At 36.1% G+C, this 12,969-nt stretch overlaps 1 protein-coding gene across 1 annotated transcript in view; it reads left to right on the top strand.

Annotated features, from left to right (window-relative positions):
- The window catches only part of LOC106872534 (cdc42-interacting protein 4 homolog), a 298,471-nt gene that overhangs the window by 110,917 nt on the left and 174,585 nt on the right, over positions 1-12,969 (top strand). The window contains exon 6 of the mRNA XM_052965856.2: positions 11,429-11,557. Coding sequence (XP_052821816.1) covers positions 11,429-11,557 — 129 coding nt within the window. The remainder of the gene's footprint in view (positions 1-11,428; positions 11,558-12,969) is intronic.

Raw genomic sequence — 12,969 nt, 5'->3', positions numbered from 1 at the left:
TTCAAATTTACTTCATTTTTATTTTGATTAATTCGGATTGTAAATCATTATTAAGTGTGTTTTGTGTATTCATGTATGTGTGAGTTTGTTCCATTTAGTTGGCGACGTATATTTCATTTCCTAGTTTTCTTCAAAGACAAATGTCAGTTTTCCATTGTTTTTACTTTATGGTACACCTATTTCTTTCTGTTTTACCTTATATACATTGAGTTCAACTGATAAATAATCCAGTCATTTGCACAACTCTTCTCTTGCAACTTTGTTGTATATCCATTGAATATTAGCTAATAACTCATTTTCTATGCTGATGTTCAAAGAAAATTAAAATAACATATTTTGTTGAATTTACCTGTATTTAGCAGTAATTACATTCACTTTCAGACAAAAATTATGAGACATGTGTTTAAGAACCTTTTGTTAAATTGTATAACGAAAATTATATGTTTTATGAAACCATTCTAAATTCACAATCATTTTAGAATTTAATCGAAACACTTAAAAGTTAGAAATATAGTAATGGGAGGATTATTTAATTGGGTTATACAACAGAATTTTACTGTAGAAGAATTGTTCATATTAGTGGATCATTACTTGAATTTATATGCATATGAGACAGGTGTACCATAAAGGTAAAATAGAACAAAATACTGGACTTTAACTTTGAAAAAATTATAAAATGAAATAAACACACTGTCAACTAAATGAAATAAACTTTCACATAAATACATATAATAATGATTCACAATTACAAATCAATTAAAATTTGTCACTCACCTTCCAGGTATATAAAAATTAAGAAGGTAAATTTGAGAAAAAAAGTATTTATAAAATCAAATTTTATATATACAAATCATACAAGCTTCTTATTATGGAAATTTATAAAGTACCCAACTCTACATAATGCAACTTTTCAAAATGCACATTGAAAAGCCATTACAGTTGACTCTTCACTGGGAGCTTTCCTTTTCTGATGTACCATATTTTAACTTGCATAAGGAACCCCCTAATTTTTGAGGCCTAAAATTTGGAAAAAGGATTTTGTAAGGGATTAAAATACTATCCATGTATAATAAACTCCCATGTTTTATTAACCTAATTTTTGTCAAAAAAGGGTTCCTTGTACACGTTAAAATATGGTAATCATTTTGACATTTTTTTTTTTTTTTTGCAACCATCATTTTTTTTTATGTTGAAGATTGGCTGAATTCAGATAGATATCCTACTTGCAAGCTTTAGCTTTTCTCCCTGCACTTATTATTTTTCAAAGAATAACCTGCCTTGACTTTAATGCTACATTTCAGAACTGCAGATGGCTGCATTGCTTTTGTGCCCCTCCTGATTTGATATTCAGTATAAATGTATGAACAATACTCATATTTACTATATATCACACCAGGTATTGCCACCATTTATTACCCAGTCTACCAACCAGGAAATAACTTGTCATTTGATTCAGGTGGCCTACACCACCCATGTACCTGGTATATTCATGGTTCACAAATAGAATACTATTTTCATCCATGTGTGCTTGTGCACCAGTTGATAAAAACTTTATTTGCCTCTTATTTCTGTTTGTAGTTGCTTGCAAATTTTCTTGGCTATTTCACTGCATTTTAAAAAATTTTGCTTTTTATATCCAACAGTAGCCCTTTTCTACTTGCAATCACTACCACACATATGTTTCAACAGCTCCTATATCCATTGCAAGTTTGACTGAAATGGAAAACCACTCTCTCTTGTTGGACGTCATGCAGGGGGCTTCCATGGCATTCATGGAAGCTATGGCTTCGGTTCCCGCAATGAGGGGGGGATCCAGACTCCTGGAGTTCTGTGATGCAAACGATCTTATGGTTTGCAATACCAACTTCAAGAAATCTGCCTGTCTCCTAGTCACCTACCGCTCCAGCAGACACTCTAGCCAAATTGACTACATCCTCGCCAGAAATAGGGAAAAAGGGCAGCTTATAAATGCCAAAACCTTCCCTGGCGAAGAATGTACCTCCTCAACACAGATTAGTAGTTAGTGACTTCGGGATCAAGGCAAAAGAGATGCCCAGAAGTAGACCAACTTGGAGGAGAAGGGTTTGGAAGCTTAAAGATCCTGCAAACGGACAGAGATTTAGAGACATACTACTTGAAGCATTTGACAAAATAGAAGGAGGTATAGCATCATACAACATGGAAGATAACTGGAGTTTCCTACGGGACAACCTGCTGAATGCCACCGACCAGATCTGTGGCTGGTGTAAAGTCCCCTCTCGACCCAAAGTAACTTGGTGGTGGAACAGTGTGGTTGACAGGGTTATTAGACAAAAGAAACAGGCTTGGAAGGACTGGAAGAATGGGGGTAGCAGGGAAGTGTATCAGACTGCTAGGAGACAGGTTTATCTAGCCAGAGAGGAAGCAAATAAGAAAAAATTTGCAAATGTTCTGCGCCGTGAGGACCAAAGACTTGAAGTATTTCGTGTTGCAAGACAGTGTGTGGAAGAGAATCGTGATGTCGTGGGTGAGAAATGTGTTCGCATGGATGATGGTACGCTTGCTCTAAATGAGGCTGCAAAGAAAGAGGTTTGGAGACGCCACTATGAAAGATTGCTCAATAAAGAGAATGAATGGGAGAAAGAGAGTCTGCCAAATGTCGTCCCAACAGAGGGACCAGCTATCCGAGTTGACAGTTCCATGGTAGATAAAGCAATTATGAGTATGAAGACAGGGAAAGCCCCTGGCCCATCAGGAATCACTGCAGAGATGCTCAAAATATCTGGCAGTGTCGGCTATAGCCCAGTCACCCATATTGTTAACCAGGTGATACACGAAGGAGTCATACCCAATCACTGGTGTAGCAGCACCGTAGTCAACTGTTACAAAGGTAAAGGTGAAGCTTTAGATACAAATAATTACAAAGGTATCAAGCTATGGTTATGAAAGTTACGGAGACGGTCATAGCCCAACTAATTAGGGAGCGAATCAATTTAGATGAGATGCAGTTTGGGTTCATGCCAGGTAAAAGCACCACTGTTGCCATATTTCTGGTAAGACAACTGCAGGAGAAATACCTAGCCAAGGATAAACTACTGTACCTGGCTTTCGTTGACATGGAGAAAGCCTTTGACAGGGTCCCCCGATCCCTTATCTGTTGGTCAATGAGGAAACTAGGGATAGAAGAATGGTTAGTGAGAGCTGTGGGAGCGATGTACAGAGACGTTGTCAGTAAGGTGAGGGTTGGCAATGAGTACAGTGAAGAATTCCAGGTAGAGATAGGGGTCCACCAAGGTTCTGTCCTCAGCCCCCTCCTATTTATCATAGTCCTCCAGGCAATAACAGAGGAATTCAAGACAGGATGCCCCTGGGAGCTCCTCTATGCTGATGACCTTGCACTAATTGCTGAATCACTATCAGAACTAGGGGATAAGTTTCAGGTGTGGAAGCAGGGACTAGAATCGAAGGGCCTTAGAGTCAACTTAGCTAAAACCAAAGTTCTAATAAGTAGGAAGGTAGACAAAACACAGACCTCTTCAGGTAGACGGCCCTGCTCGATCTGTAAAAAAGTTGTTGGTAGAAACTCTATAAGATGTACCCAGTGCAAGCTATGGACACATAAGAGGTGCAGCAATATCAAAGGAAGGTTAACTAGGAAGTTAGTTTTTGTATGTGGCAGATGTTCAGGTGCAATAAACACTGAAAATGTGCAGAAAACAACTTCTGTCTCATTCTAGGGAGAAAAACTAGAGGTAGTTGATAGCTTCTGCTATCTGGGTGACAAGGTTAGTAGTGGGGGTGGGTGCGCTGAAAGTGTAGCTGCTAGAATAGCTTGGGCAAAGTTTAGAGAGCTCTTACGTCTACTGGCGACAAAGGGCCTCTCGCTCAGAGTAAAAGGATGACTGTATGACGCATGTATACGAACAGCCATGCTACATGGCAGTGAAACATGGGCTGTGACTGCTGAGGACATGTGTAAGCTCGCAAGGAATGAAGCCAGTATGCTCCGATGGATGAGTAATGTCAGTGTGCATTCCCGACAGAGTGTAAGTATCTTGAGAGAAAAGCTGAACATAAGAAGCATCAGTTGTGGTGTACAAGAGAGACAATTGCACTGGTATGGACATGTGGCGAGAATGGATGAGGATAGCTATGTGAAAAAGTGCTACACCCTAGCAGTTGAGGGAACCTGTGGAAGAGGCAGGCCCAGGAAGACCTGGGATGAGATGGTGAAGCTTGACCTCCGGACTTTAGGCCTAACCGAGGCAATGACTACTGACCAAGACCCTTGGAAATATGCTGTGCGTTAGAAGACCCAGCAAACCAAGTGAGACCAAAATCCAAGTCCTCTGCCAGGGATGTAACCAGCCCACTTATGCGTAACATTCCTTCTTTGGACACTGAACTCCACTTGCGAAGACCTGTTGAGGCAAGTGAAATCGAGATCAAAATCGAACTAAATTTGTAGACTGGCACCCATGCCAACATCTTCATTGAACACTAAACTCGGCTTGCAAAAGCGAAATCGTGATGGCACCAGTACCAGTAAATCACTAAGAGCACCGTCTGAGCGTGATCGTTGCCAGAGCACCAGCTGTCTGGCTTTCATGCCGGTGGCACGTAAATAGCACCATTTGAGCGTGACCGTTACCAACGTCAGCTTCCTGGCACGTGAAAAGACATTTGAACGAGTTTGTTGCCAGTCCCGCTGGACTGGTTCCTGTGCTTTGAGCGTGGCCATTGCCACTACCTCCTGACTGGCACGTAAGAGCACCCACTACACTCTCTGAGTGGTTCGCATTAGGGAGGGCATCCAGCTGTAGAAACTCTGCCAAATTAGATTGGAGCCTGGTGTAGCCACCTGGCCCACCAGTCCTCAGTTAAATCGTCCACCCCATGCTAGTATGGAAAGCGTATGTTAAACGATGATGATGATGATATATATATATATATATATATATATATATAGATATATATATAGATATATATAGATATATATATATATATATATACATATATATATATATATACATATATATATATATATACATATATATATATATATATATACATATATATATATCAAAATATGCAACAAGGATATTCAAAGTTAATGCATTACAGTTGTTTCATGCGACTCCATTTATTTTAGCTATGTGAGCAGTATATTAAGTGTAAAATGCAGAGCAATCCTCAGCTGCACAAAGATATAGAAATTTACTGAAATTTCATTTCAACAGAAGGACATAATATTGTAACTACATTTAAACTCTCCAAGTAGAAAGGAGAGTTTAAATGCAGTTATAAAGATATGTACTGTTGAAATGAAATTTCAGTTAATTTCTATATCTTTGTGCAGCTGAGGATTGCTCTGCATTTTACATTTGATGTAATGTTCACATTACTTAAATAAATAGAGTTGCATGAAACGATCGTACTGCATTAACTTTGGATATCCTTGTTGCTTATTTTGATTTTAATCACCTGATATATATATATATATATATATATATATATATATATATAATTATAATAGCGAAAGATTGTCTTTGACCTAAACGGATTTGGGTTAATATTATTTGAGCTATATAGAAATATATTTCAATAGTTGTCCATTATAATTTTATTGTTTTTTAATTGTAATTGCTATGTAGTTGAAAAGTTAATGCTCACACTCATAATACATAGGCATTTGAATTAATTTTTTTACAATCCAGCCATCCTTTCACACAGAATTTCATCTATATTTCAACCTTAGCTCTGATGAGACTTATATAAGTGAATTGAATTGTTTATATATCAAAAAATGTATATAAGTTGAAACAAATTGTTGACTATTCTGGTTTTTTAATGATTTTTTAATGTTATCTTATATTCATAGTATATTATGTTATATTATAATATAAATAAATTATTGGATTGTCAATTGTATCTCTCTATTTCATTTATTGTTTACATATAATGTATGTATATATATAATGTACAGGCATACCTTGTTTTACGTAACCCCAATTTGCGAAACCTCACCTTTACAAATTATAGATGGAAAATGGAAAAATTGGTTGCCATGGCAACAAGCGTCACTTCTGGTTTGCCAGCATCTTGAATGATCACCTGTAACTACTTTTTGGATTTGAAGTGTCAGTGCCTGCCCGACTTCCTTCATGCTAGTCCGCATGTTATCTTCCTTCATTCCATTCATTGTTTTAAAAAAATTTTTATGCATCTTTATTTTTTTGAATACCCTTATGATGGCTTCAAAAAGAAAGAATTGAGATGCAAAGTAAGGATAATAAGAATTGTTAAGCAATTACTTTAGAAATAAAATACAAATTGATTAAACAACACAGAAAAGGTGCAACTGTTAAAGATTTACCAAAAAAATTTGATATGGCTCCTTCATCTGTTTGTACAATCTTGAAGCCAAAGGAAGATTGTTTAAATAAAATTAAAGGAAGCCCTCTAAATTCAACTTGCTTATGAAGAAAAGACAACGAAAGTTTAATTTCATGCACAGAAAAACTTATGACAGCTTGGATTAACAATCAAATTCATAGACTTCATATGCCACTTAGGCTATAATTTGGAGTAAAGCAATTTCCCTTTTTAACTCGCTTGTGGATAAATCAGATGGATCAAATGAAACATTTGTAGTGAGCAATGGTTGGTTCAATCGTTTCAAAAAACAAGCAAATCGACACAATGTGAAGATCCATGGAGAATCATGTAGCACAGATCAAAAAGCTGCAAGAAACTTTTCCTCACCAATTAGAAGATTTGATTGAAGAAGAAGGCTTTATATTGTCTCAAATATTTAATGTGGATGAGACAGGCCTATTTTGGAAACAAATACCTTTAAGAACTTTTATTGCAAAAGAAGAATCTTCAGTGCCAGGATTCATAGTTGCAAACGATAGGATAACATTACTTCTGTGAGGAAATTGTGAAGGAGACTGCAAACTCAAACCCATGCTTATTTATTGATCTGAAAATACATGTGCTTTAAAAGGAATTGATAAGATGAAACTTGCTGTAATCTGGAAGCATAACTAAAAAGCTTGGGTAACAGGAGCTCTGTTTGAAGATTGGTTTTCTAATCACTTTGTTCCCAAAATAGAAAAATATTTTAAGAATAAAAAAATTCCTTTTGAGATTCTTTTGATAATGGATAATGTCCCCAGTCATGCTGCATTTTTAAAGCATCATCATCAAAATATTAATGTTGTTTTTTTACCTCCCAATACAACATCTTTATTGCAGTTTAAATCTTACTATCTCTGTTTCACCTTTGAAAGACTTATTGAAGTGACTCATAAAGAAAATGGTCCCATGATTCAAAACTTTTTCATCCTTGATGCAATAAAATTGATTAAGAAAACATGGGATAAAATCGCCATAAAGAACATGAGAGGAATTTGGGAAAATCTCTGTCTCAAATTAATTGAAATTTTGAAGGATTTGAAGGTCTTCAAAAAGAAACTAATGCAATCATAAACATTGCAAAGGAATTGAACTTTGAAATTTCACCCGAAGATGTTAAAGAAGCTCTTTATACTGACAGTGATGAAATTATAAATGAAGAATTGCTAGAAATGGAAATGTTTGAATGTGAAGAAGAAGAAAATGAATTGCCTGAAAGATGCTTCTCTGCAAAAAAAACTAAATGAAGCATTTCTTCACATTGAAAAATTAATATAAACAGCTAGGTACAATGTAATACTGTAAAGGAAAAATTCAATCATCACTAAGTGATAATATCCAAACCCCACATCATACCTTAGGCCATGCCAGCTTACACTACTGTCTTGTTTGCCTGTATAACAAATGAACCTGCTACAGTACCTGGTATTCACGTTGCAAATCTTTAAAATTTTCATCCTCCATTTTGTGGGTTTTTCTGGCATGTATTGTTGGAAACATACTGAACCTTTACAACCTACCATACCTTCACTAATGAATAAGTGTCACCCAGGTTTGTAGAAGGTTTTACATGACTCCCAATCAGTGAGGGTCTTATTCTAAATAAGAGATCAAACTTTGTTTCTCTATGTACTGATGTTCTGTTGGTGTCTCTTATATGTAAATACTGCATTTATATAATGTTCTTGTCATGGAAACACTGGTCTCCAAAAGGTTCATTATTATTGTAGTAGTTTGTAATACAAGCAAAAGAAATGCTTGTATTTCTTCTAGGTATGTGAGGGAACAAACTCTTTCCCCTTTTAGGTTCTGCATAATGATTCCATAGTTATTGTTCGAAACAATCTAAGAGGGGAAAATTTTTTTTAAGTCTAACTGTTTCATATTGTTGGAAAGACTGTGGCTAGGTCCAGTCTTTCCTGAAAAATCAGTAAGAGAAAAAGTTTTCAAATTCTTACTTCATTCAAATAAAAATTTGTTTCTTTTATCATTATCATAGTTGTTGTGAAATCAAAATATCTGATTCACACGCATGGTTTCTATGTTTTTTGTATATTTTGTTAGATTTCTCCATGTCTTCTCTTGAAAATCCTTCTAATTCAGATTTCTGCTTGAGAACATGAAACTAATATCCATTCTTTTGTCAGAAGTAAAAAAATTGCAGAAAATTGATTTGTTATAATGTGGGGGGGAAAAAAATCTCCAAAAATTCACAAGATTTAAATACCATCATCATCATCATCATTGTTTAACATTCGCTTTCCATGCTAGCATGGGCTGGACGATTTGACTGAGGACTGGTGAACCAGATGCCTACACCAGGCTCCAATCTGATCTGGCAGAGTTTCTACAGTTGGATGCCCTTCCTAACGCTAACCACTCAGAGAGTGTAGTGGGTGCTTTTACATGCCACTGGCACGGGGGCCAATCTGGCGGTACTGGCAATGGCCACACTCAAACGGTGTTTTTTATGCGCCACCTGCACAGGAGTCAGTCCAGCAGCACTGGCAATGACCTCGCTCAAATGTTTTGTTCATGTGCCAGTAAGGCGACGCTGGTAACAATCACACTCAAATGGTGCGTTTTACATGCCACCGGCAGGGAAGCCAGACGGCTGCTCTGGCAGTGATCCCACTCAGATGGTGCTGTTAGCGCTCCACTGGCACGGGTACCAGTCATCGAATTTGGTTTAATTTCGATTTCACTTGCCCCAACAGGTCTTCGCAAGCAGAGTTTAGTGTCCGATGAAGGAAAGGTTGGCATGGGTGCCAGTCGTCGAATTTGGTTCGATTTCGATTTCACTTGCCTCAACAGGTCTTTGCAAGTAGGGTTTTGTGTCCAAAGAAGGAAAGCACGCATAAGTGGGCTGGCTACACCCCTGTTTAAGGCCACGGGTTATGGTCTCACTTGTCTTGCCGGGTCATGCTAAATAATGGCAAACACTAAACTCAAGTGTTTATATAGTTAAATCACATGTTTTCATAAATGTACTAGTGAGATCTGCACTGAAATTCTCATTTAAATATGAATAGGTTATGTTGGGCAGTCTTGGGCAGGTTGGTAACAAGCTAAAAAAATTGTCAGGCAGTTTTGTGCTGGTTAGTAATGAAAAAGTTAACAGCTATTTTAACCATATAATGATCTATTTTAATAGCTAGTCCCTTTGTTGTGCATAATTAAAGTAGTTTCTTTTCTTCCTACACATTTTTCATTTCCAATATCCTTTTGTAATAACATTTCTAAGCCTTTTCTCCTCATTATTGAGGATAATGCACCACTATCAATTTGAAACCACTTTTCCCAAACAGTGTTTTGATTTACCTTGATATAATACTTTACAATCTGGGACAACTCATGCATCCGATTTTCTTATCACAGAACACTGGCAAACTACTTACCTTCACTTGTTGATTGGCTTCTCTCTTTGCTACATGATGTAGTTGTTTGCTAGCCCTTTCTTTCCAGTCTCACCATGCCTTCTTTTGACTTTCATTCCTCTGTCAATAGAGCAATAAAAGATAAAGGAATTCCACCACTATCATGTTGGCTTACATTTGATTGGTACATTGCTCCAGTTACAGTTCTGGTCTGTAGCTTTCAATAGGCTGCATCATAAAATCTCCCAGTTGTCCCCTATGTTATAGATTTCTGTTTCCCCTTCTTTTTCATAATACACATGTGGAATAGCTCTAAACATATATTTAGGAGAAGGATGTTTCAGCTTCCATGCCTTCATTCTCCAGAATATCTTTTGTCTAGCTCTTGTGGAGTTACTAGTCAGTAAACCTGTATTGGGTGGTATATTCTTAACCAAAGAAGGATTTAATATTTACCACCATCTGCTTATCCTGTATATCATCATCCTCATTTTAATGACCACTGTTCCATACAGACATAGGTTGAACAGAGTTTATTGAGGCAAATTATCTACGGCTGATTGCACTTTCTGCCACCAGCTCGCACTTGGTAAATACTTCCCCATGATCAGACAAGTTCTCAGAATGTTGGAAATAAATGAAATTGCTTGTTTGATAGTGCCACTCGCTTTACAACTATTACATAATGTCAAGACAAGAAGTCACACACATGCATGCATAACAGGTTTCTCTGAGCTTCTGCCTACCAAATGCACTCTCGAGGTTTTGGTCAGCTCAAGATTATATATATATAATCCCACGTTCCATGCAGTGGGACTGAAACTAGAACCATGTGGTTGGAAAGCAAACTCACCCCACATCTATGCCTATATATGCATATATCCTATATTCTTTTCTGAATAATGAATAGGAAGTTGTTAAATGTTAATGTAATATAGTCAACATGGAAAGAAAAGCCAATAATAGTGTTGATTATTGAAAGTACACATAATAAAAGTAAACAAAGGAACTTTTGAGAAGTATAACTACTATTTAATCACATGTCAATTCAATCTCTGCATATATTTATGTTTGTTTATTTTGTTCACTTGAATTTCAATGCTTTATGATATCGGTGACTCAAAGGCAGTCCCTAGTGGTCTTGTAGGTCAAGCTTCTACATGATTTTCAAGAGTGGCTTTCCATTATCTTCTCAGGATAGTACGAAGTCTAATAGTGTTCTCAGAGGACCATACATATTCCCAACATTTAACCCTTTTGTTACCATATTTCTATTGTGATGCTCTGTGTTTCTTTCAATTAATTTTAAGTATAACAAAGAACTTAGTAAAGTAACCTAGTTATCATTAAGCTAATGTTAGGAACATAAATTGTGACCAAGGTTTGGTGGAAAATTTTAATTCAGAACATTTGTACTACAGAGCCAGAAGCGGTTTCAGGTGGGTTAGTATCAAAAGGGTTAAGATGTTCATAAACAATGATGTGAAATGTTTGTTGTAAATTCGAACTCACAAAATAATATATTAATCAATACTTAAATGACTTTAATAGTGTTTTTAATTGTTTTAAGTAAAAATAATTTTGATTTGCTATTTTGTTGCTTGTTAAGATATCATTGTCTATGTGTTTTTATCTTAACTTTGATTTTCTAGCAAAAAAATTTATCAATATCGAAGACACAGATTTCAGAAGAATGTAAGAATGATTATGCTGCCCAGCTGGAAGTTACAAATAAACATCAAAGAGAATATTATTCTCATTTACTTCCTAATGTATTTCAGGTGAGCTCATAGCATGTTGCATATATTTATTAAAATTTTGCAATGTATTTGCAAATTCTGTTTGTAACTTTCTGAACCATTTTGTCATAAATAATAGAAAATAATACTTTCAGGAAGGATAACATTTAAGATTAACTTTACTGTCTTTAGCATAACTTAGATAGAAACAATCTCTTCTCGAATATGATATTCTTTTACTTGTTTCAGTCATTTGACTGCAATCATGCTGGAGCACTGTCTTTAGTCGAACAAATCGACCCCAGGACTTATTCTTTGAAAGCCTAGTACTTATTCTATTGGTCTCTTCCCCGAACCACTAAGTTACAGGGACGTAAACACACTGGTATTGGTTGTCAAGCGATGGGGGGGGGGGGGGGGGGGGTCAAACACTGACACACACAAATAAATGTATATCTATATAGATACATACATACACCTGGTTTCTTTCAGTTTCCATCTACCAAATCCACTCACAAGGCTTTGGTCAGCCCAAGGCTATAGTAGAAGACACTTGCCCAAGATGCCACACAGTGGGACTGAACCCGGAACCATGTGGCTGGGAAGCAAGCTTCTTACCACACAGCCACTCCTGTGCCTATAGGCTACTCCTGCATGCAGCCTTTTAAGAAAGGTCTAGTATCTTTTCTCATAATAGGTAAACTTAGTGATGAAATGAAATGCATCTGAAAGATTGGACATTGTGACAGGATTTAAATTCACAAAATGTGTACTGGAAACCTTATTTCACCAGGCCATTTTACTTCTTTATTTTCTTATAAAGTACAAATTATGCCTCAAGATTTATCAATGGTTATAATTAGTAAATAGATAACAATTTTTTCCCTTTGATTTTTTCTTTTGATTTTTGATGCTTGTATGGGTAATAAAGTCCTGAAAATTTGGATATTATGTAGATTGTTAATGCATGACATATGGATGCTAACCACTCAAGTAGATTGAGGTGAATAAAGACATGAATGTAATACTTTTTGATTATAAGATTTCAAGTTCTTAATAATCAACCATATTTCAAATTAGCAAAACTGTGTTGTCAGTGTTGAGCATATATAGTATGTTTATAAGGTTGACTGATAAGCAAAAAGACTGGTGCCATGAGAATTTTGTGTTATTTACTTCGAAATTGATGAAAGCAATATTGCTATTATAACTCATAATTGCAAAAGTTATTCCACAAAACTCCAAAGCAGTTGCATGAGTGTAGGCATTGGACGCAGAAATGAAGAGCTCAAAGCTCCTATTGTTCTGCAGTGTGTAAACTTCAGAGAGCCAATCAATATTCTCTGTTACACTGTATATTGTTTCTTCCAATCAGCTGAATATAGATGTTTTTATTTCTGATTAGCTATTCTTTATTCTGTATAGGTTTATGTTTCTGTTATTGATATAGTAGT

Source organism: Octopus bimaculoides, chromosome 2 (genome assembly GCF_046866305.1).
Source record: "Octopus bimaculoides isolate indiv1 chromosome 2, ASM4686630v1, whole genome shotgun sequence".
Taxonomy (NCBI): domain Eukaryota; kingdom Metazoa; phylum Mollusca; class Cephalopoda; order Octopoda; family Octopodidae; genus Octopus; species Octopus bimaculoides.
This window is presented reverse-complemented; position numbering and strand designations above follow the sequence as displayed.